This window comes from Anabrus simplex, chromosome 8 (genome assembly GCF_040414725.1).
Source record: "Anabrus simplex isolate iqAnaSimp1 chromosome 8, ASM4041472v1, whole genome shotgun sequence".
Classification (NCBI taxonomy): domain Eukaryota; kingdom Metazoa; phylum Arthropoda; class Insecta; order Orthoptera; family Tettigoniidae; genus Anabrus; species Anabrus simplex.
The window spans coordinates 103,272,224-103,296,104 of NC_090272.1; the positions used below are offsets into that span (position 1 = coordinate 103,272,224).

At 38.5% G+C, this 23,881-nt stretch overlaps 1 protein-coding gene across 2 annotated transcripts in view; it reads right to left on the minus strand.

The window, feature by feature from the left end:
- Window positions 1-23,881, minus strand: part of LOC136878856 (caprin homolog) — a 100,082-nt gene that overhangs the window by 12,230 nt on the left and 63,971 nt on the right. For both annotated transcript variants that reach the window (XM_067152395.2, XM_067152396.2), the window contains exon 6: window positions 12,104-12,327. In XM_067152395.2, the coding sequence (XP_067008496.1) occupies window positions 12,104-12,327 (224 nt within the window). The remainder of the gene's footprint in view (window positions 1-12,103; window positions 12,328-23,881) is intronic.

Here is a 23,881-nt window from a genome sequence, read left to right on the forward strand (position 1 = left end):
GTCTTTTCAGATGCTTTAATATGCAAGTTGAAAGATACTGCGATCCTCTTCCCCTTTCATTCCGCATGTACATAAAACCATTATTTCCATTAAATGAATATATAAACTGAGCTCGATAGCTGCAGTCGCTTAAGTGCAGTCAGTATCCAGTAATCGGGAGATAGTGGGTTTGAACCCCACTGTCGGCCGCCCTGAAGATGGTTTCCCGTGGTTTCCCATTGTCACACCAGGAAAATGCTGGGGCTGTACCTTCATTAAGGCCACTGCCAGTTCCTTCCTATTCCTAGGCCTTTCCTATCCCATCGTCGCCATAAGACCTATCTGTGTCGGTGCGCCAAAAAAAAAAAAAAAGAAAAAAAAAGAATATATTCCAAAGTTGTACATATACAGATTCCTCTGATAGTATGCTACCAATGTGGACAGTTTTGGAAATGGGAGTGCCTTCTGTAGATCAATCATCAGTACGTAACATTAACCTGAAAAATTAGTTGGCATCTAATTTTAAATTCTCACTAACATGAGCAGCTCTTATTAAGTGCACTTCTCTTTCCTGCTTCAGGGACATCAGTTTAGCTTCATTCTGTTCCACTGAAAATCTTTAATGTTATCACAGAAACTGCATGTGTCTTTAGATAGTAGCTTGAAATGGAGGTTAAATTTTGTCACAAAAACATTGTAATAGAATTTCTCTTTCACTGGTGTTTCCTATTCTTATTTTCATTCCTGCACATATATATTGTACATTTTGCAGATAGACAAATCTGGGTATAAATATATTTTTTTCAGGATTTTTTTTTTTTCTGGTGTAATGACTCTGATAAGCAGGAAATTATTTCATATGATTTAATAACATCAGTTTTAAAACTTACCTTCATTTTCTTCCAAACACTCTTCTCCATTCATAGTAATGATGAGCTGGTGTTATAGCAACAAAACATCAAAACACAACATGGAGTGTGGAATTGCTCCACTTTTATTCTGAAATAATAAACAGCTGCTTTAGTGGTCATGTACAGTGCTACCACCTGGAGACAAACAGCTCAACTATGGACTTCATTCACTAGTCCTCTGAAAAAGCCCCATACTGTAGAGTGTAACATGCTTCTGTTCTAAAAAACAATTTTAGGACTTACACCACTTGTAATAATTATATTTTACATTCATCAAAGGGCCCTCCCTTGGATTTAATGACTGCCTCACCAACCCAATCAGTTTTTGTAGGTATTTTGAGTCTGTATGATTCCACACATCCTTAACAACGCTTCAGAGATCTTCCTTGTTCGGTATATGAACTTCCCTGATATACGTTTGTCCACTTCATCCCAGACCATTGGAATGGGATTACAGTCTGGGCTTTGGAATGGCCAGACCATATCTTTCAGTACTTTCACGTGGTTTTGTACGATACTGAAGTACACCGCAGTAGTGCTTCTGATCCATAAATCCTTCTATTTTTACAATGTCTCCAAATATATCTCCTGCAAAACACCCCCAAACCATAACAGAACCCCCATCATGTTTAACTGTAGGTAGAAAGCGCCGCTGGGCCACCATTTTTCCTTTACATCAGTAAACAAAACTCCTCATTTTGGTTCCAAAAATCTCGAACTTCGATTCATCTGTGAATAATACTTTCTTCCACTCCTCATGTGTCTAATTACAATGTTTGATAGCCCATTCGAGTCTATTCTTTTTATTTATGGGCTTCAGGAGGGATTTCCTTGTTGCCACACATCCTTCCAAGCCGGCTTCAATGTGTCTCTTATACTGTTGCAACATATATTTTTTTCTTGTTCACTTCTACCAATTCTGTGTAAATTAGCAGCACTATTTTAAACCTATTTCTCTTACTAGTAATTCTGATGAATTTAACATATCTTTTAGTTGTTTTACGAGGTTAACCTGGTCGCAGTCTGTACTTATTGCTAGCAGTCTAGCAGTGAAAATGTATTGCACTCCCCCTATAGACAGCTACATTGGTTTGCAATTTGGCGAACTGATAAACCTTCCTGTCTGAGTGCTACAACTGCAGCACATTTTTCTATGGGTATCTCCACTCTCGGAGACATAATAACGATGTGCATGCTGTCAACTGTCACTCAAATTCAAAATCCACAGCCTGTTTCCAGTCATTCGACCGGATCAGGAATAGAATGAATGAAGCCCCCATCTAGCGGCGAGGATAGGAACTGTGCCGGCTGCCGAAGCCTGTCAACTGTCACTAAGAAACTGAAATGCAGGAACCAAATAGTACGTATCTTAGCAATGCTTGAAGTACACTACAGACATTATAACAGTATAGGGAACAACAGAAGTGCATTGAATGGCTTTCAGTCATCAACTAGATAAACAAACATACTAGTTCAGGTATCTACTGTTTATGTACACAACATTCTTTTGATGTAATATCGCATCTAGGAAACAAACTCATAAACCTGCAATGTTTGCAAGTGTTGTACTTTTCCTTTGCTTACTGAAGCGTAATAGGGAATTAGATGTAAATTATTAGGTGTATTGAAATTAATGAGCAGTAGGGTATACCTGAAAATTATCAAGACAAATAGATCAGAACTGCACTTTACCATACGTTCACACAGCTTATCTAACATCCTTTGGCACTCCCATACCATTTTTGATGTTGTTCTAACTGCGCATAATGCTTTTAATGCTGCCTGGCTGTCGCTGCAAATGGTGATGCATATTCTACGTCCAGGCATGTTCCATACATGTACAGCACAGGCCAGTATTGCATATACTTCGGCCTGGAAAACAGTAGCATATTTACCCATGGGAAGGGACAGCCTAATCTTAGACCCTCAGACCCCGGTGCCTGTGCCCGTCTCTGTCCGCGAGCCATCTGTGTACCATGTACAGCCCCCAGACCTAAGACGGGCCCCAGCATCCGCGGTCCGTTCCTCCCTTGTGGTTATCACCACTGTGAACTTATAGTTCAGGTTAAAACTAGGCTTCATCAGGTCCCCAATCATCATTGTCACAGGGCAGGTCTGGTGAAGCCTTGTAAGAAAAGAAGCATGACCTCTATTCGAATTCTTGAAAGATAATCCTCCGAGTGACCAGAGGCGGTAAGCACTCATTCCTGCTATTTCCTTAACATATAAATGTAAGGGGGAAGACATAGGATGGCTTCCATTGCACATAGTGGTGTAGTATCCAGTGCCCCTGTTATTCCTAGACACGCAAGTCTTTGGACACTGTTTAACTTGGTGGTCGCAGTTTTACTCTCAGAACCTGGCCACCAGACTAAAGATGCGAAGGTGATCGTGGGCCGTACAATAGAAATATAAAGCCACTGGACCACCCTAGGTCCTAGGCCCCAAGTCTTTCCGACGGCCCTGCGACAGGCCCACATAATCTTGCGAGCCTTATCCACCTTATGATCTATATGAACTCAGTCTTGCCTCGAGGATTACCCCTAGGTACTTAACTGAGGTTGTCTTAACTAATTTTTTCCCAAATTGGAAAGGCTCTGACAGTCCGTCCAGCCTCCTCCTCCTACAAATACCACGAGCTCCGTCTTGTCAGGATTAACCGACAAGTCCGTGTCGTGGCACCATCTTTCCACCCTGCGTAGGGAGCTCTGTACAAGCTCTGAAACCGTACTGGGGAAATTTCCCCCTGCCATCAGGCTAATGTCATCTGCATAGCCTTGGGCATAAATTCCTCCAACATTTAACCTGGTAAGTAGTTCGTTCACTATTAGACACCATAATGTTGGTGATAATACTCCTCGACTGTTGGTAATACTGTAACAATTTACACTTTAATGTAATAATGATGATGATGATGATAATAATAATAATAATAATAATAATAATAATAATAATAATAATACAGGTCTCTAGAAAGGCTTGGTGGTGACATATAAGGATGAAATAAATTCCAAAGACGTCATAAATCTCAGTCCCCAAGCCCGGATATTAAGAGTACGAGGAGGTTAATTCTGGGGAAAACCTGGGGAAGGCTTACGATTTTGAACTATCAGCAATTTGCCTGCATACTTCAGTGGCGAGAATGGTTTGTTCAGTACCGGTACCTGTTTTATACAATTCACAGTTTTTACAAAAGTAACCCCACAAGGTCAGTCACATTATTCACTGTAAATTCAAATAAACTAAAATTGTTCTGAGAACAGTAATACTACTGAAATACACAAATAATTTTCTCAACTATAAACAATCAATAAGATGTCTTGCACATACAACAGCAAGCACATGACACCGCAGTGCAAGAGTCAATCATGCCTGTTCGGAGTTTTCTGGAGAACATTGAGATTTTTAGTTCCTTCTCCCTTGTTAGCAGTGGGAGAGTGAGAACAAAGCCTTGTCCATCTATCCCCTCGGTCCCCGCATCTATCTGACGTTCAGCAATGGGCCGCATGAGGTGAAGCAAGGGGAGAAGGACGTGGTGCTTGGACTGCGATATCGGTCTCTGATGTCTTGCTCTCAGAAATACGTGCAATGTTTTCTCTCACTGCTTTCAAGTTTTGTAAATGGAACAATGTGTCAGATGCTTACATTATAATGTGATTCAGATTTCCATCTTTGAGGTTTGGGCTTCACTGATAGCCTTGGTAGCCCTCAGTATACGCCACTGTCCCCAACCCCGTATCAAGAAACGGGACTAAGGTGTAGACATACAGGACTATCTCACTGGAGGAAGATTTTGTGTGTCCAAACAGAAATTGACTGCTGTGCCTTCTGTTGGCAACTTAGATTATTATTTAGCATATAGAATCCCTTATTTGAATAAGCTAACCATGTCTGATAAGTTGATGCGAGATTTTGCACATATTTTTAATTCTTTTTTGTAAGTTTAAGAATAGATAATACTGTATATCTGAAGACAAATAAAGAACCCACAGTAATAAGTAATAACTGATATCATGATTCTAAACTCCCAATGGATACCATGCTTAAGAGATAGATCCTAAGTATTGTTAGTAAATGACTCAAGTTTTCTGGTGAAAGAACCCCACGAGGATATAAATGAACATACATACTACTGTACATTTGCTTTGTGAAAAAGAAAAATGCACAATGTTTTATACACTTTGCTAGTTTCTTAAATTTTACATCGTGTCCTCTAATACAAAATGTCTGCCAATACATAAACAAATTATCATGAAATAGTGCACAATACTGTATACCCTACATGTTAGTTAATTTGGTTTTTCACAGTAAAATCAATTCAAGCAAGTAATAAGGAATGCTTTGCATTGTGATATACACTGATGAGCAATTGAATTGGAGATAACTGCTGTTTTACCGAGCTCGATAGCTGCAGTCGCTTAAGTGCGGCCAGTATCCAGTATTCGGGAGATAGTGGGTTCAAGCCCCACTGTCGGCAGCCCTGAAGATGGTTTTCCGTGGTTTCCCATTTTCACACCAGGCAAATGCTGGGGCTGTACCTTAATTAAGGCCACGGCCGCTTCCTTCCCAGTCCTAGCCCCTTCCTCTCCCATCGTCGCCGTAAGACCTATCTGTGTCGGTGCGACGTAAAGCCAATAGCAAAAAAAAAAAAAAAAAAAAAAAAAAAAAACAACCTGCCGTTTTAGCAAAATGGCATTGTGTCAGACCGGTATATGTAACAGTATGACATAGAACATGACTGTGATGTCATCAGACCTTGCACTGGCCGTGTGAGCAAGACATATCCATAAAAAGGGCAAGATACGAGATCTCTGTGCAATTTATTGTGGCCACATTATCGGTCTAGGTGTATGGGTCATTCCATCTCCGAAGCTGTGCAGGCACTGGACTCTTCATGGACCACTGTGTCAAGTGTTCCATGAGTACGTAGATTTGGGGAATATCACCATTCGACCAAGGAGTCAACTGCCATAAAGTATGTATTGATGATAAAGGTCACCATCGGCTAAATCACATGATAAGAGGTGATAGATGGGCCTACAGTGTAGCAGATCACTAGTAAACTCCATGCTGGACAACAACAAAGTGTGAATTTTTAGCTATGCCATCCCGAGCCATCTCCTTGCAATAGGGTACAGGAGTCACCATCCAACAGCAGTACCTCTGCTCACATCACGTCAGCAGGCACAATGAATGACATTGGCAAAGTAACACTGCCTTGGACTTTCGAAGTATGGAAAACTGGATAAGGGTGTCACTCAGCACATGAGACAATGGGTCCCTCTAGCCAGTAGATTAAAGCTCAGACGGTGATGGCGGTATCCTTGAATGAGGATTGTTTACGTGGGATAAAATGGAAACCGTGGTATTGTACCTGTAAAATAGCCCAACTTTAAGAATTAATTTCAAAGTTAGCATGGAGTAGATTTCAGGGCAATACTGGGTAGTTTCTAGCTAGGGCATGGTACAGGAGGCAGGGTCCTATCTACAAGAAAATTTTAAAATAGATTGAATAATTTTTTATTCAGAAAATGCATTTCAAAGTGCACATCACCTTACTGTAGATAACTGCTGTCTTCAACATCACCTTTTGATGACCCGTGCTCCCAGTTTATCAGGCAGAACTGGACTGGAATATGTTCTGCAGGTTGCCAATATCACGTTGAGATAAGGCCGGAACACCCCGGTCGGTTTGATATGGATTTGAGTCTCAAACTTTCGACGTTCTGGACGCTCTCCGACATTCGATGATCTCAGACGATCTCCGATGATGTTGCGGGGTAATCACTCGTCACATAACTTACACGAGTGTCCAAAATTACACAGTCCCCCAACACTTTGGTTTAACAGCACTGTTTCATTTAATATGGTCGTGATATGCAGTCGAATTCACTCTTAATCTTGTAGACAGAATTTATAAGTTCACTAAGGATGAAGATGCGGGTAGCCTTGAGATTGGAAGAAAATAAATCACAGTTCATGAATAGTAATAATGAAACTGAAAATTGTTCACGCACTTGGCACAGTTTGTGGTGATTTTCCACTAAATAAAGGAGTACTTGACATTGAAAGAAATGTATGACTGCTCTAGATCAAAGACACTGCTGTCAGTCATGCAATAATACTAAATACTTCGATGAAGAAGTAAGGTTGAAATGAAAAGTACAGTTCGTTGTTTGGCGCACTTGACGTAAAATAAAATAAGCGTCTGTTCGAGAGCAAAGACACTGCTGGCAGTCACACACAGTTCTGTTTGAATTGGATAAAAAACACAGTTTGAATTCAGAGTGAAACACTTGTGTCGAAGCACACGATTATACTTTTATCATGGTAATCACTTGCATTAACATTCACGAGAAAGTCAGAACACTTTCATAAACACTATTAAGGAGATTTTGCTGACTGAGATTTTATAAAATGTCACAGTTAATACTATAAAGTAGTAGTGTCACACTGAAATGAATGATATGCGTTCAGAGATTAAGTTTTCCTGACTGAGATTTTTAAAAAAAGAAAAGAAATGTCACTGTTCCTAGAATATCGCAGTAGTGTCACATTGAAATTAATGATGTTTGTTCAGAGGCTAAGTTTCACACAAGCAACGTGGTAATAAACTCAGTTCTACAAGAACGAAAGTAAGTTATATCGAGAAGTTTCTACAAGCACACAGAATGTAAGTTCAATTCAACTGTTGTCACCTAAGTCCAATACATGACTTGTCATACTCAAGAGTTCCAATGCACGCAAAATTTATAAGTTCAACTTGACGGATATAATCCACGTCTATTATATAAAGACTTTGAATCATTTGATCTTCATCACGTGCAAAAATTACAACTTCAACTTGACTGATAGATTCAATGTCCATTATAAAGACTCTGTTATATATTAGAGTTCACACGCGCACAATTTATAATTTCAACTCGACTGTCACAGTTTAAGTCCTACACAAAGGCTTTGAATCATTCGAAGATAGACTCAGTCAGCAATGCGACGTACGATAACACTGCAGCGTGGAGAGTCAGGCTGGATTCCCAGCTATGACTGTCTGATCTGGGTAAAGTGAGCTCTCCTTATATTCAGATTGGGGCTCCTACGTAATCACATAACGTGATACCTTTAAAGTTGATTATTTCGCGAATCCCTTGACGGATTTTCTTGAGATTCACAATTGGAGACGTTTATGTTATCCTCTTCAAAATGACGTATTGCTCAAGTCGCTGCGATTATTATAATAGAAGTTTTAAATTTCTTCCACATCGAATGTTTGTGAAGGGGTGACGTTCATATCCAGAACATACCAGGTCTTCAAAAGAAGACTAAACATGTACCAAATTATGTGTAAAATAATTCGAGAGTAAATGTATTTTCACTTGAAAAGTGAGGTGTATTGATTAGGTGGACTAGTAAACTAAATTAATGATCTTACATCCGGGGTAGTCTAAAAGTAGCATCATGTTTGAGATGATATGGACCCACGATGCGCACACCTGATAAATTCATTGTGAATAACTGTTTATTCACTGCTACGGGGAAAACTGAACAATGCAGACCTGAAAACAGCTGGCTCACAACTATCCATAGGGATATGGCAAATTAGGTCTCATCGAAGGAGACAAACTACCATGGAACTAATGACACTTCAAAATTAGGAAAGTTGACCTGGTAGGACAGGAAAAAGCAAGGGGCAAGAATAAGAATAAGAAGAATAGGAATAAGTCAAAGAACTGATAAAAAAGACTGATAGCATGCCACTGGTAGTCAACATGCAGTCAAACCTCGATATCTCGAACCTCCATTACTCAAAATTTAGTATCTTGAAGTAGCTTAAATTTCCTGGCCATTTATCTTATTCTTCATGCAGATTTATTTCTCTATTACTCGAAATTCGGTTACACGAATTTCTCGATTTCTTGAAGCAAACATTTCCTCCTTTGAAACAAAAAAATACTCTGTAACTCGAATTTTTATGCAACATTAACTGTGTAATACGGCATTTGTGGTTTGTAGGAACAGTTAACAAGTAAGGAAAGGCTTAGTAATGCTGGGAGCTAATATGACAGGAACGGAAAAACTAAAACTTCTAATGATCGGAAAATTGGCGAAGCCTCACTGTTTCTCGGGTGTGAATTAATTAGTTGTTACAATTCTTGTTTTTAGAATTGTAACAATTAGTATTAAGTTCAATATGGGTAAAAAACATGAAAATAGTCTTATGCAATGTGAATTAATTACCGGACACATACGAAAGTAATCCCTGAAGTCACGGATAAAAAGTTCCATTTACGAATCTTTGCTGCATGGTACTGACGAGAAGTTTCAACGTAAAGTTACTCTATAAGGCTTATACTCAAAGTGATGCTTTGTATATTTTTAAATACTGTTAAAAATAATACTGTATATTCATTATTAGCCTGTAGATACATATGATTCAATTATGTGCTATACATGCTCAAAAACAGTATTTTCTATATCTCAAAATTTCTAAAACTCGAAATAAAATTTAGCTCCCGAGGTGATTCGAGATATCGAGGTTCCACTGTATATGACTGAATGAGCTTTCATCTTAGCAACCAAAAACACAATAACTTGGTAATAATATACTTATTATTTATAATTAGAAAGGGTTACCCCTCTCAAATACAGGGTTGTATGACCAAAGTAATTTTCTAAGTTATCAACAGATGGCATGCAGTCCTATTTCTGTTTGGACACTCAAAATCTTCCTGGAATGAGATAGTTCTCTCAAAACATGTAGAAGTCTGTGTAGAATGATTTGGATAAGGCTGTTCTACAAATTGATTATGCTAAATAAAGCCATGATATCATAATCCTACTGGTATTGAAACTAAGTAAAAGCTGCTAATGTTGTGAACATCAGCAACTGTCTTTATCACAGATCCGATAAAGTGTCGAAAGCCAATTCGCACAGCAACCAACCAACATTTACTGGTCTTCAAAACAGAGCACAAGCCTTTGCCTTGGGTGATTCAAAAGATTGTGTAGAAACTGAAGTAGCCCCTAGAGGGGTCTAAATATAACTTTCAAATAGAAATGCATAGTTTTCCAAAATGCTTTACATTTCTAAATAATGCAGAACTGACAATCAATGAAGTGATAGTGTCTGTGCACACAACTAAATTAGACACTGGATACTGAACGTTGTTTACAAAAGCTGTTCAAACTGTTAGTTGCCCACTACATTCAACCCAGGAAATGCATTGGTGTAGTGAAGTCTGACAGAGTGTTCACAAAAGATAATCACTCCACTGATTGTAAGCTTTCAATAGAGAATTTTGGAAAAACAAATAAAGTAAAATGTCTATTATGTTGCTCCTGTCATTCATAGGCCTGCCCTGATGTAAGGTTTTCCTTCTAGACTAAGGGCGACTGTTGAACCTTGAGCATAGCGCCATGAAACTTTTTTGTTGTTCTGAATTGTGCTGCTATCTATTAGCTCAAAACTAAAACAAAAATGTAAAAAGTACCTGCAAGTAGCACTAACTGTAGTTCTGATTTCTAATGTTAACAAGTGTACACGCCTTTTGCAGTGCACTATGTCTTCTGGTGTGGGCTAGAATAAATTTGATACTTTCATTGACCTGCCTCAGTCTCATCCTTGGCTATGACAATATGCAAGTGACTGAGGTATGAGCGATGTTAGTAATACCATTCCTTGTGCAACCAGTCCCTGTTATGAATGGTGTGAAAATATTGCTCATAGGATCGGTTGGTGCATACATTTCAGTGGGCTTGGCAGACTGATATGTAACAGCAACTTCTAGCCCAGTGAGGAAAACAACAGGAAACTACCTCACTCTTCATTTTCCTCGTATGCCTCTTCAGTGACACCTAGGCTATCTATAATAGCTATTGGTGGAGCTGTGAAGGATCAAACCAGCCTTTGGGTTGAATACCCAACATACAACAAGTGTACACATGCTGTGAACAAAACATTTTTAGCATTGGAGGTAAATATTTTGTTCGTTTTATAACAGAAGTGAATTTGTGTTTGTTACTGTAACCACTTACTGTTTGTTTCTTATCATCTGATGAGTAAATTAATACACCGACTTCAGTGATTTATTACAACCTCTAACTTACGGAGCCACATTTGTCGAAACGTGCATCATATTCAACCTTGGAGCACACAACATAGTATACAATATTTTCTTTTTTTCAAATGAAGAGAAATTAGTCAGGCATCTATCGGGCCTTGAAGAAAACCGATTAAGCAGCAATGGTTCCTCCTGAAACCAAAATTTCTATCAGAGAAGTTTGCAAAGTGATCAATGTGAAGTTAGCTACTCTGTCAAGACATTGTCAAGATTTCCAGACTCTGAAGCGGAGACTTTCTGCTAGGGCCCATGATTTAACAACAGAAGAAAATTGTTTACTGATGTTCATAAAAATTACTGCAAAAGTTAACTGACCTGATCTGACCCTGAGTACGGAATAAACAAGAAATAGCTGGGCCAAAGGGATGGAGAAGCTACATTTGCGATTTCTGCAACTGCAACTGAGAAATAGTTCTGCTTTACAAATTTACAAATTAATATCCTATATTTTTGGATATTTCTGAAAATATTTGTTATAACAGTTAATAATGACACATATATTTAATTGATTTCAAATATTTACTTACAGCTATTTCCCATCTATATTTCTTGTGTTCCAAGGTACAAGAGGGTATGTTTCATGGTACACTTCAAATCTTGCTACAAATTATTTTTTCTTTACGCTTAACAGAACTGTAAAACCGGAAAATATAAACAGGAAATTTAAAGGAGACCTCAATATTAATCAATCATTTACAGGATTAAAAAGTTACTACTCATAATTAAAAATAAAATAAAAATGAGTGTAATGTATTCCAGGGTTCAACTGTCTCCCCCATACATGTTTCTATTCAAAAGCTGTTGTATTTTGATCCCTCTGTGGGCTACATCAGTTTCTGCACAACCTTTTGAATCACCCTGTAGTGAAGGAAGAAACTCACTACGAACACTTCACTTAAATTTTTTTTTTTTTGATTGTGGAATACAAGTAACAAAACAATTAAACAAGAATATTTCCCTATAGTGTTTCACTGTACATGTTCCCATAATGTGATAAGGTTGTGGGAAATATCACCACCTTGTCGTAACACCCATACCATCACAAGCAAGAACAAAGAAAAGGTACAATTAAAAATATATGTGTTCATACTTTACCCGGTCCTATGCTGGGAATGTTGGCCATGGTGCCAATAGCTCTGAGTATGCAGTGGTGGGAATCTCTGTGTCTGGGACTGTTGCTGGTTGTGGGGACGGTGATGGCTGTTCCCTCCCCCCGCACCGCCATTTCCACGGTGACTGTTGTTACCACCTCCTCCCAGTTGACGGTTCCCACCAGCACCAGTCAAACTCTTACTAAGGTTTGATTTAATAGTCACCAACTGGGAAGCAAAGAGGCCTTTTCTAAACTCATACTAATTTCTATATTTTAAACACAATGAAAAAAGAAATAATACAAAGTATTCTAAAATATGCATATTTTATTTAATACTACTAACCTAAATAAACAAAATTAAGTAAATAAAATTCCTCCAGTACAGAAATAACTCTATTGAATTAAAAATTTTAAAAATAAGATAAAAGCATAGAGTAAATTGTGTTTCCTCGGTTAGAATTAAAAATTATTTTTTTCCAATATTTATGCAAAGAAAATTAAGCAGATGTATGTAGACAAAAAGCTGCAGCTTGTAAAGACAGACTAATCATATCAAAGAAAAATGACATACTATAACAGGATTTTCAAGTAATCCTTCAAAGGATCAGCTGAGTAAAAGAATTCTTTGGTACAGTTATTTGGTTCGATAACAGGACCAAAAAAAAAAGTAGAACTTTATTACAGATACACCACCCAAGACACTAGCAGGCTTCCGCAGCTCAATTCTCTTTTGTTGCTACCAGCTTAGTTAGTTGTTGCCACCTGTTGACAAAATGTCAACCTTTTGGCATATCGTGGTTGCCGGGACAAAACCTCCTATGTGATAATATTTTTGGAGATATACTGACCCGCAGCACATACATTATGAAGAGCGAGAAACCCTTGACAACATTTACACAATATTACACCTTAGATGACAGAACCTTTCCGGCCAAAGTTCTAACTTAAAATATTTCACGTAGGAGGTTTTGTCCTGGCAGCGACGATATGTTTATTTCACTTAAAAAGGTATCTGGGAATGTAATTTCTTATTTCTTATTACCAGTTATTAATTTGGCAACCAATAAAATAATCTGGAAGTGGCACAACTCTTTTCAGGCACACCCCCAATGGAGGTGAGCTGCATGTACCATTTTAACCACAGACCAGTCCTACTACCATTGTTGAATTTCTGCAGTACCGAGAATCGAACATGGGCCTTCAAGGACAGCAGCTAATAGAGCTGAGCTAACCATTAAGTTATGGAGGCGGGCACGAGATCCATATTAACCCACCATTGATCGAAGTGAGTGCAGCGCTCACTCCCAATTTTCTTCCTCCTCCTTCATGAACAATTTAAGTGCGCACTTTGGGAGCCCTTTTAGTTTCCTAAAATATTGTTACGAGTGGGATGGATACAGCAATAATGCGCAGCATGACCTTCAGTTGGAGCCGCGACACCATTATTACTGCAGCGGCATGAGAGTGAGGTCCGCGCTCACCTGTCGACCGGCAGTGTGAGTATATTTTTCATTCACATTGGTATTTTACTTCATGATTTATTGTACACTTTGATGTGAACAGTAAATTTAGAGAGGAAGTTGATGAGCCATATAATAGTGATCAAGAAAGTAATAGTGAAAGAGACAGCCTTTTTCGTACCGAATCCGATCCGTTATTTCTGATGCTTTCAATATTGGACATAGGGATGGATAACATTACTTTATGGAATAAGGTGGACGAGATTAAATGAATGAGATGGAATCACAATATACCATTGCCAAAGCGTGCTACAGATGGACCCTCCATATCTTTTTCACTATGCTTGACATTGGTGGCATTAATACCCAGGTCATTTTAGATGTAACACCATGGAACAAATGACCCTGGAGGAAGTTCCTGAAAAGTTTGGCAATGGAGCTTATGAAGCCCCATATGATTGCAAGGGTGTCAGCACACAGCATACATGCCAATTTACAGATCGGCATACAGAAGTGTTTTTGACTTGAAGAAGAACGAACAAGACCGCAATCAGTTCAAACCAGAGACAGGGTGAAATATGCCTCCAGCCCTAAAAGAACGACAAAAGTACCTCAAAGTGTGAAGAATGTTAGGTATCAATCTGCGGTGAAGACTCCATAACGCTTTGTCATCTGTGCCAAGAAAAATATGGACAGGAAGGCATCATGGTGGTTCTGGTCCTACTTCAGCCTCGTTTTGTAGCATGACCAGTGTAGAGACAGGGTCGGATAAACGTGTTAAAGTAACAGTTCCTTCATATACGCAAGTGTATTTATTTTAATTTTCTTAATAAATTATATAATATTTTAGAAATATTTGTTGTATTTCCTTGCATGTAAAAATAGATCATTGTACTCTATGACATTTTATAAAGTTTACATTAAATTTTTACCTCGCCACATTATCCTCAACCAGTTAACTTAAAACGAAACAAAATTATAAACAAAACCAAACTGAAAAACATCAGAAATCGGGGTGAGCACGACTCCATTATACATTGACCAACGATGGGTTAAGACGGCATTATCCAACAGAAGACAGTATAGGATGATTACACTTTCGACCATATTAAGAAGGCTTTATCCAAAAGAAGACAGTGTAGGACAGGATGATTACACTTTTGCAATGTTTTCCATGGATCTGATTATTCAGAAACATAATTCATTTGACTGGTCAAGTGCACTAACACTGGATAGGACAGTGGATGAAGAAAAAGACTTTGTAAATGATACAGTGATTAGTAATTTCGAGTATAGCGCTAGTGTCAGTAGCAGAAACAGTACTCCTCAAGGAGAAGCTATCAGTCCTAGCAAATATGAATCATCCCCAGAAAATAAATCTAACATTGTTAGCATTTCAGCTCAATTTCTGAAAGAACATTTTAAACATACGTATGATGATTATCATACAGCTCCACATAAAGTGACGACCTACAGCGCCTTACTGAAGACACATCCATCTCTGAATAGTACATACATCAAAGAATATTTGATTATGTGGAGCAAAAAAAAAAAAGTAATGAACATCATTTTTTGAGGAAACAAGGTGATTGAAGAACAAATCATTTTATTCTGACATGGCAGGATAAACAAGGGAAAATGTATCCATTACTGGTGCCTGAAATTTTGGGCAATGCAAAAAACAAGAGAAACTGGGCACATAAAGTTTAAATGTTCTGCAAATTTTATAACACGTCTCAAGAAAGAATACAGAAAGTGCCGTAGACACATCACTACTTTCATGACAACCAGAGATATACAAGAAGACCAAGATATACCAGTGTGGGGCCTGTTTTGTCAAATAAGTAAACCAGAAAACTGCAAGTTTCCAAATACAGCCATACTGCATGTAATTATGAACTAACTTCCAGTTTGACATTATATGGAATAAAAGAAAAATCAAAAGTTGCCTAGGTTCAGCCTGCACACAATGCAATTCATAGTTATACAATAGATTTAGAAATTTCAACGAGTCATCATCATCATCATACGCATTTATTTATCAAACAAATACAGATAACTTTTTGGAACATCAATTGTGTCTTCTCAATTGGTTGCTTAGTCCAATTCTAAACCCACAGACTCAATTACAGTGATGGCACACACTAGTTGTAGTAGCAGAGGGTTGTAGGAGAGCACCATTATTTGTTCTTTCCTATGATTCCGTCTCTCATATTCTAATCTTGTTTTGTCCTGTTCAAAATTTTTAACCCCATTATATATGATTTGGTACCATTTTCACTTATCATTGGCAATAGTTTCCCAGTCGACAGTGTCAATTTGTCATATTTTCAGATTACACTTCAAAATATCGTGTCATTTTAGCTGCCTTCCATGATTATGCAGGCCATTCTTTAGTTGAGAATACATAATTTGCTTTGAGAGGAGTGTTTCTGGCATGCAAACAATATGTCTAGACCGGCGTAGTTGATTCCCAATTATCTTTGGTGCCATGCTTGTAGCGTTGGATTCCTCGAAGATATTGATCTTCATCTGATGATCCTACCATTTAATTTTCAATATCTTCCATGAGCATTGTTTTGATGGTCTCTCTCCAGGCATTTTAGGTGTCTTCTATAAGTAGTCCAATTCTCGCAACTACAGATAAGTGTCAGAATTACGACAGCATTGTATACATAGAGCTTCGTTCCAACACTTATATCATGATTATCAAAGATTCTTTTATACAAAGTGGCCAAAACCGGCGCTGGTGCATTTTAAGCAATATTGGATTTCTGTGTTTGCACATGTTGAAAGGTAGCTACCAATTTAAGGAAAATACTAAAGCACTAGAACTGACACTGACGACACTTTGGACTTGCATAACAGTCTGCTAATACTAAACAGATTTCCTAAGTTCTGTACACAATCTCTACACCCGACGGCAGTTTATCATTTACAAGGTGGAGTATGGTTCCCACAAATACTGAGAATAATGATGCGGAAAGGATCGCCAGGACCATTACTAGAAATAATAGTAGCAAACGTGCTGTCATACAGCAGTCGCAGTATCTGAATGAATCTGTCTGGACATCCAATCAGAGCCAGGACTTTCCAAAGAGCTTCTCGGTTAATAGAATCAAAAGTTTTAACAAGATCTATAAAAGCCATACACAAGAGTTGATTGCAATGAGCGGATATTGAAAAAAACTGTATATCTGTCTTCAGGAAAAAACTTTTAGCCCAAAAGTAAAAAAAGAAAAAGAAACACACATTGAAGGCAAATGTCCACCAGATTATATATATATACTGTATACATAAAATAAACATGTCCTGACTGACTGATTCATCATCGCTGAGCCAAAACTACTGGACATAAAGAAACGAAATTTGGGGATACATTTATATTACAGTGTAGATGCTCACTAAGGAAGAATTCTTAAATATTCAGTCACTAAATTAGTGTATCTATACTCCAAAAACTTAACAGTGACCAGATGTGAAAATTGGTATTTGGAATCTCCTTTAAAGAAACACATTTTGCTTTTGGAAAAACATCCACCTGAGAGAGAGAAAGAGAAGGTAGGAAGGAGTGGAGTGAAAAGAAGTGAAAAACATTGAATTCTTTTTATAAAGATACTTATATCTCAGGAGCCTCTGTGGCTCAGGCTGCAGCACGTTGGCCTCTCACCACTGGGTACCATGGTTTAAACCCAGTCACTCCATGTGAGATTTGTGTTGGACAAAGTGGAGGCAGACAGGTTTTTCTCCAGGTACTCTGGTTTTCCTGATCATCTTTCATTCCAGCAATATTCTCCAATATCTTTTCATTTCATCAGTCATTAATCGAAGTCTCTCCCCCCCCCCCCCCCCGGAAGAAGGGTCTAAGCCACATATTTCAGCAAGTTGAGTTTTTTGCGGAATAAGGGTCTATGCCATCTCAGGTTATTGCATGCGAACTGTGATAAGTCATATGTTTAATAAAAATAGGTAATTTGTTTCTTATAAAACTTTTATGCCTGGAAGAAAGGTCTGTGCCACTCATTCAAGATGGATGCCAGTGTGTTGAATGTTCCATCCAACAAGTTAAAAAACTTGAATAAAACAAGAGAAAGGAAGATAAATATGATAACTGGAGGGATAATTAATGGGAATGGAAACGAAAGGAATAAGGGTGAGGCTTATGCAACAAGGTAAGGAGTTATAAAAGAAGCAAAAAAGAGGCCACAACAGGTGAGTAGAATAAGGGTCTATAATAAATAGGTTATGTTGTGCTAAGGAAGATTCTTACAATAAATTTAGTCATTGTTTAACACATAAGAAACCTTCCCATGTACGAGAGCTGTTCCGGAGTTCTGACTTCAAAGACCTAAGCCAACTACAAGGAATATTGGTCGAAGTCCCTAAATTCAAGATTGTTGAAGCAATGTGGCTGAAGTTTTCTGAAGATGACCCCACATCTGTGTATATGCAAGGATCCCACAACTTTTTTGCTCCTTGGGAAAGATATATCTTAGTTTAAAATGTCAAGAACGGACAGAATCAGTCACTCCTCCTGCCGCAAAAATTGCCAACTCTACGGCTCAACATTGCTCATTAAGAAAAAAAGAAAGACCTACAGAAGATGTGTGACTATATGCCTCAAGAATTCAATAGTTATTTGAAGTGATTCATTTGACAATAAGTAACACTATCAAACAGTGAAAATGTGGTTTAGACCCTTATTCCATGATTTCAAAGTAAGAAAGTGCTTTTTTACTACCTTAAGAAGGTTAATTTGTGATAATTTAATTTCCAAGTGTTCTTTAAGTAATCTGATTTATTCCAAAATATATATTTTTCATTGTCTCATTATTTAACAGTTTTTTCTGTTTCCTGAACATTTTAGTTTTGTGGCATAGACCCTTATTGCGGGAGAGGGCCTTCAATCATTGCCTCAGAGGACTGCAACAGGCTTTGAAAGCCGGCACAATTCCAATCATTCCATCCCTATCCCGGTCAAATGACTGGAAACAGGCTGTGGAATTTTTTTTTCACATATATCTAAAAAAACTGAAGATGTTACATATGTGAAAACTGGTATTTGGAATCTCCTTTAAAACACTGAGACGAGAGGCGAGTTTACTCGTGTTTGGCTGGCCGAGCGTTGTGGACATCTGTCAAAACTTCTGAAACTAGCTGGTGGTCAAGGTTACTAGAATTTCTGTGTTGAAGCTTTTGTTTATTCCATGCTAGCTTTGCTTTACGTTTTTCTTCTATTTTATGATTCATTCGCTAAGTTTTCTAACCTCATGTTTACATCGTTCAAGGAGCCATGTGGTGGGTAAGATGACGCTTCCCAGACTGAACACAAGCTTAGATGCATACAAGACTTTTAATGAATTATATACGGATAAGTATTCGGATTGCCCCATAGATGTTGAAGATCGCGAGTTTGATGTTGAAAGGTATTCTGATGAAAGTGTCTGATGTACGCCCTCCAAACCAACGTGAAGTAGTGGTGGTCGAAAACGAGACTGAAAGTGATGATGTTAGTGTAAATGGAAGTGATATGTCTTTTTTTCCTGATAAATGGGTAGAAAATAATAGTTCACTGACTTTATAGGATTTCCCATGAGTTCCTGGCATAACGGTAAGACTTAATGAACGTCAAAACATTGGTGAAGTAGTAGGACTTATTTTTTGTGATGATTTCCCTTAAACTTGTTGTCAAGCAGACGAATTTGTATCACCAGCAAACAGCTTCATCACACAAAATATCCCCAAAGGCTTTGATCACATTGGACGCACGCTTGTGCAAGTAATTTGGTGGCACGCACGTGCGCAAGCGTGCACATATAAACAAAATCTGCAGGAGAGCGACAGAAACAAGTGGTGACTTGTCCATCGCCGCTCATACTGCCCGCCACAAGCAAGTGCACGCTTGCGCAAGCTTGATCCGACTCCACTTCGAAACAAAATTATTTGTTTTGTAGTTGCAAGCGCGCGTGATCTCAGTTGATTTCTGACCATCGAAGCAGTGACAGTGTAGTGTTTTGGAGCTCTTCAGGTGATACACACTTTCGGAAATTAGACTGCCTCTTTATTCTAGGTGTGATTTTGTCCAGTATATAGTAGAAAGTGTCTGGTATCATTCCGAAGTATTCAAAAAACTTATCAGACTGTCTAAGCAAATCATTGAATATTCGTGCATACTCTCCATCTTCCTCTCTGTCCAAAAAATACTCGTTCATCCACTCTTCCCCGATTTCCTGCTCATCCAAAAATAAAAAAATTAAAACACCATTTTCCATAACAACGTCCTCATCGTCTGACATCTCCATTTCGACTGATCTGTTTATAATAATTAACTTGCACCTGCTTGCGTTTAGTGTGAGCACATTGCTGTTCACGCCAGCTCGTGCACGCCACCAAATTACTTGCACAAGCGTGCCTCCAATGTGATCGAAGCCTAAGAAGTTGAAGTGCACTGATGTAACTAGTAGTGAGATGTGAACATTTTTTGCTTTGTTTATACTGATCGGACAGGTAAAAAAAAAAAGTCATGTTGTAAAGACTACTCGTCAACTGATCCCCTCAAAAGTCGCTGAGTGCCTCTTCACAGAGATCATTGCTACACAGCCTACCACACCAGTGAACATTAGGACTCTTACCAAAGGTCTCCAGTAAATTTCACCATAATAAGTACAACGTTAGTGAAGCAAGACTAATTTGTATATGTTCGTCGCCGTAAGACCTATCTGTGTCGGTGCGACGTAAAACAACTAACAAAAAAAAAAAAAAAAAAAAAAAAAAAAAAGTATATGTGCATGCGCTGTAGCAAAATGTTTTTTTTTTTTGCTAGGGGCTTTACGTCGCACCGACACAGATAGGTCTTATGGCGACGATGGTATAGGAAAGGCTTAGGAGTTGGAAGGAAGCGGCCGTGGCCTTAATTAAGGTACAGCCCCAGCATTTGCCTGGTGTGAAAATGGGAAACCACGGAAAATCATTTTCAGGGCTGCCGATAGTGGGATTCGAACCTACTATCTCCCGGATGCAAGCTCACAGCCGCGCGCCTCTACACGCACGGCCAACTCGCCCGGTAGCAAAATGTTACACAGAAAATGGCCGGGCACAGGGGTTGAGCAGTGTGATGAGCAGCCGGTCCGCAATGTGTTAAAAATATTTTAAAAACATATTTTTTCGGGGGGGCAGGGGTTGTGAAAAGAAGTGAAAGAGAGGTTGAATTCTTTTTATGAGGATACTTATATCTCAAAAATCAAAGATGTTACAGACGTGAAAATTGGTGTATGGAATCTTCTTTAAAAATAAAGAAACAGGTTTTTTGTTATTGAAAAATTCAATTAAAGGGGAATAAAAAGGGGTTGAATTTTTTTATTTTATGAGGTCATTTATATCTATAAAACTGAAGATGTTACAGATGTGAAAATTGGTTGTCTTTAAAAATAAAGAAATGCACTTTTTTGTTACCAAATTTGACTTTTTCTTCCTTATTTTGGTGCATAATGACTGTGATCATCAAATAAACACAATGGGTTGTTTAATGGGTCCACCCAGTCAATATTTATTAAAAAACAGTCTAATTATTCATTCACTGCACAAGTTTCAAGAAACTTGTGCCATTCTCTTCATCACGTTCACCAGTATGAAAAAATGTCCTTACTTTCTAAGACCCAATTTAAATAATTACAATTATTAAATATATACTGTTAGAAATCTTTAAAAAAAAAAGCACTAAAAACTTTCTTCTTAATGATTGTTTTATGATATTCTTTAATTATCGCCGTGTCTACTCTCAAGATTATAATTGAAAAGAAAATAAAGCACTATAAAAATTTGTAGAAAGCAGCATCAATATAACATGGGTGAAGTCAGCAGATAATGAACACATTTAAAACACAGTGGTAATTTCTTGATGTTATTAAATCTCATAATCCAGCTATAATGAGATAAAACTATTTTTTCTCCACTAAATTCAATGCCTGTATTCAGGCTGTCTATGTTTTATCTCATATTTGTAAGTGCTACCCCTTTTAACCAGCTTATATAAACATTAGTAGAGCAACTTTGTTCTGTGATGATATTAGCCCAATATATGGACAGTACAGATACAAAAAGTTCCATCTGGGCGCCATCACCTTCTTGCCACACTCACGAGTCAAGTTCCCGCGCACGCTAAAGGGTTAAGTGCCTTCTTTCATTCAGTGTGTGTCTGGCCGCAGAGCGACGTGAAACTTGCTACCTCGCTAAATAAGTATGTTTTCCGATTTGTATCAATTTCACATTGCAGTAGTTTTCAATATTCTCAATCAACACTTCTTAACTTTGATTCTCTTCTTATTTTAGAAATAACTAAACATTACACTACCTACACTACTGGATAGCATTTACGATCACCAAACTACAATACTGCAAAACATCACTCAGTTGCGTATCAGAGATTCAGGCCAGTTCATAGAAAAGCTGAGGAACATCCAGTTAGAAGCCAAAGACCTGCATGTCAGCTTCGACAGGGTCTCACTCTTCACCAAAGTGCCAGTAAAGGAAGCCCTGAACCACATCGCTCAGATTTTTCCTGAGGACATTACCAACCTGTTCAACCACTGCCTCACCACAAGCTACTACCTGTGGAACAACAACAACAAACAGATTGTGTCACCAAGGGCAGTCCTCTGAGTCCAGTGATCGCAAATTTCTTTATTGAAGAGTTCGAGCAAACAGTACTTGAGACTGCACCAATGAAACCTAAGGTGTGGGTTCCCTACGTAGATGACACCTTTCTTATCTGCAGCCATGGACAGAAACAACTACTGCTGTTTCTACAGCATCATCAATATTCGGTTCACTATGGATACAGGAAACGAAGAAAAACTCCCTTTTCTCGATGTTTTGGTAATGAAGACAGCTGATTCAAACCTGGGACACACACTGTACCGCAAGCCGACCCACACAGACCGCTATCTTCAGAGCATCCAAACACCACCCATGACAGAAATACGGAGTGATTAAGATGCTAGCTGAACGTGCAAGAAGAATTTGTCAAGCCAATCCAGGAACTCGGCCACCTCAATATGGCCCAACTCACTAACGGGTACAACCATAAAGATATCCAGCGAGCACTCCATCCCAGACATCCAACAACCAGCGACAAAGAAGATGAGCGGCCGGCAGCTGAAGCCTTTCTGTCATATACTGGGAAGATAACTAATAGAATAAGGACGCTACTGGAGTCCCATGGGGTATATATAGGGCCAACAACAAAAATCCAGGAACTATTAATGTCTGTATTTGGGTCTAGGCTGGCTATTTCTGCTGTGAGCGCCATCCTCTCTACACAGCAGGCCATGACATACAGTACAGCAACACCAATGTACTGTCAACTACTGTATCTTATCATGCCCAGCTACAAAGGGGAGCCATTGAAATCCTGAAGCACACCAACAGATTCAACCGTAAGGAGAAATCTGAATGGGTCAACAAAGCCTAGTTTCCAGTCCTGAAAGCTATACATACATTAAAATGTTATAGATCCACATATTCAGTAACATTACAATGTATGTATAGTTGATGCCAATATGGAACCAATATGAAACTGATTGTACGTCCTGAAAGCTTTAAATCCTGGAGGACATGATGGCTGCGGCAGACCAGAAATACATATTCAATGTATGTATAGTTGATGCCAATATGGAACCAATATGAAACTGATTGTATGTCCTGAAAGCTTTAAATCCTGGAGGACATGATGGCTGCGGCAGACCAGAAAAAGCAACGGATGATTAGTTGCTTGTCTATGCCAAGGTAGGTTGCCTACATCAGGCTCCTTAATACTTCAATCATTGCCTCAAGAACAGCCAATCAGCAACGGCCCTGCGGACCAATAGGCGAGCAGCGCACTTTAGCCTGTGTTATGAGGTGGAATTGCAACACCACTCCATTCCATTGTGAGCTTCGCAGATATCAAAGTCAGTTGGAACCCTTGATAATGCCAAACACAGTCTTCAGTGAAACATCAGGACCATCACACACTCCTGGACCACGGCCTACAATCCCAGAAAATACGGACAGGATTTATATGGGTTGATGGTTTCTCTACACTCCTCTTCTCCACTTTCTGAAAAAAATTCAAATTCTATCAACAAATCAACAGAAACCAACATGTTCCAACATTACTAAAAGGATACAGTTTCCAGAGTTCATCAGTTCTATAAATGGCCAAAAAATAAATTTCCACACATGCAAAGCCACAGGCAAGAGCTAGTGTACAGATAAGTTATTTAACCCGTTAAGTGGGGAGGTCTATCAAGTCTTGCCATCCTTCTCAGATAATGAAATATT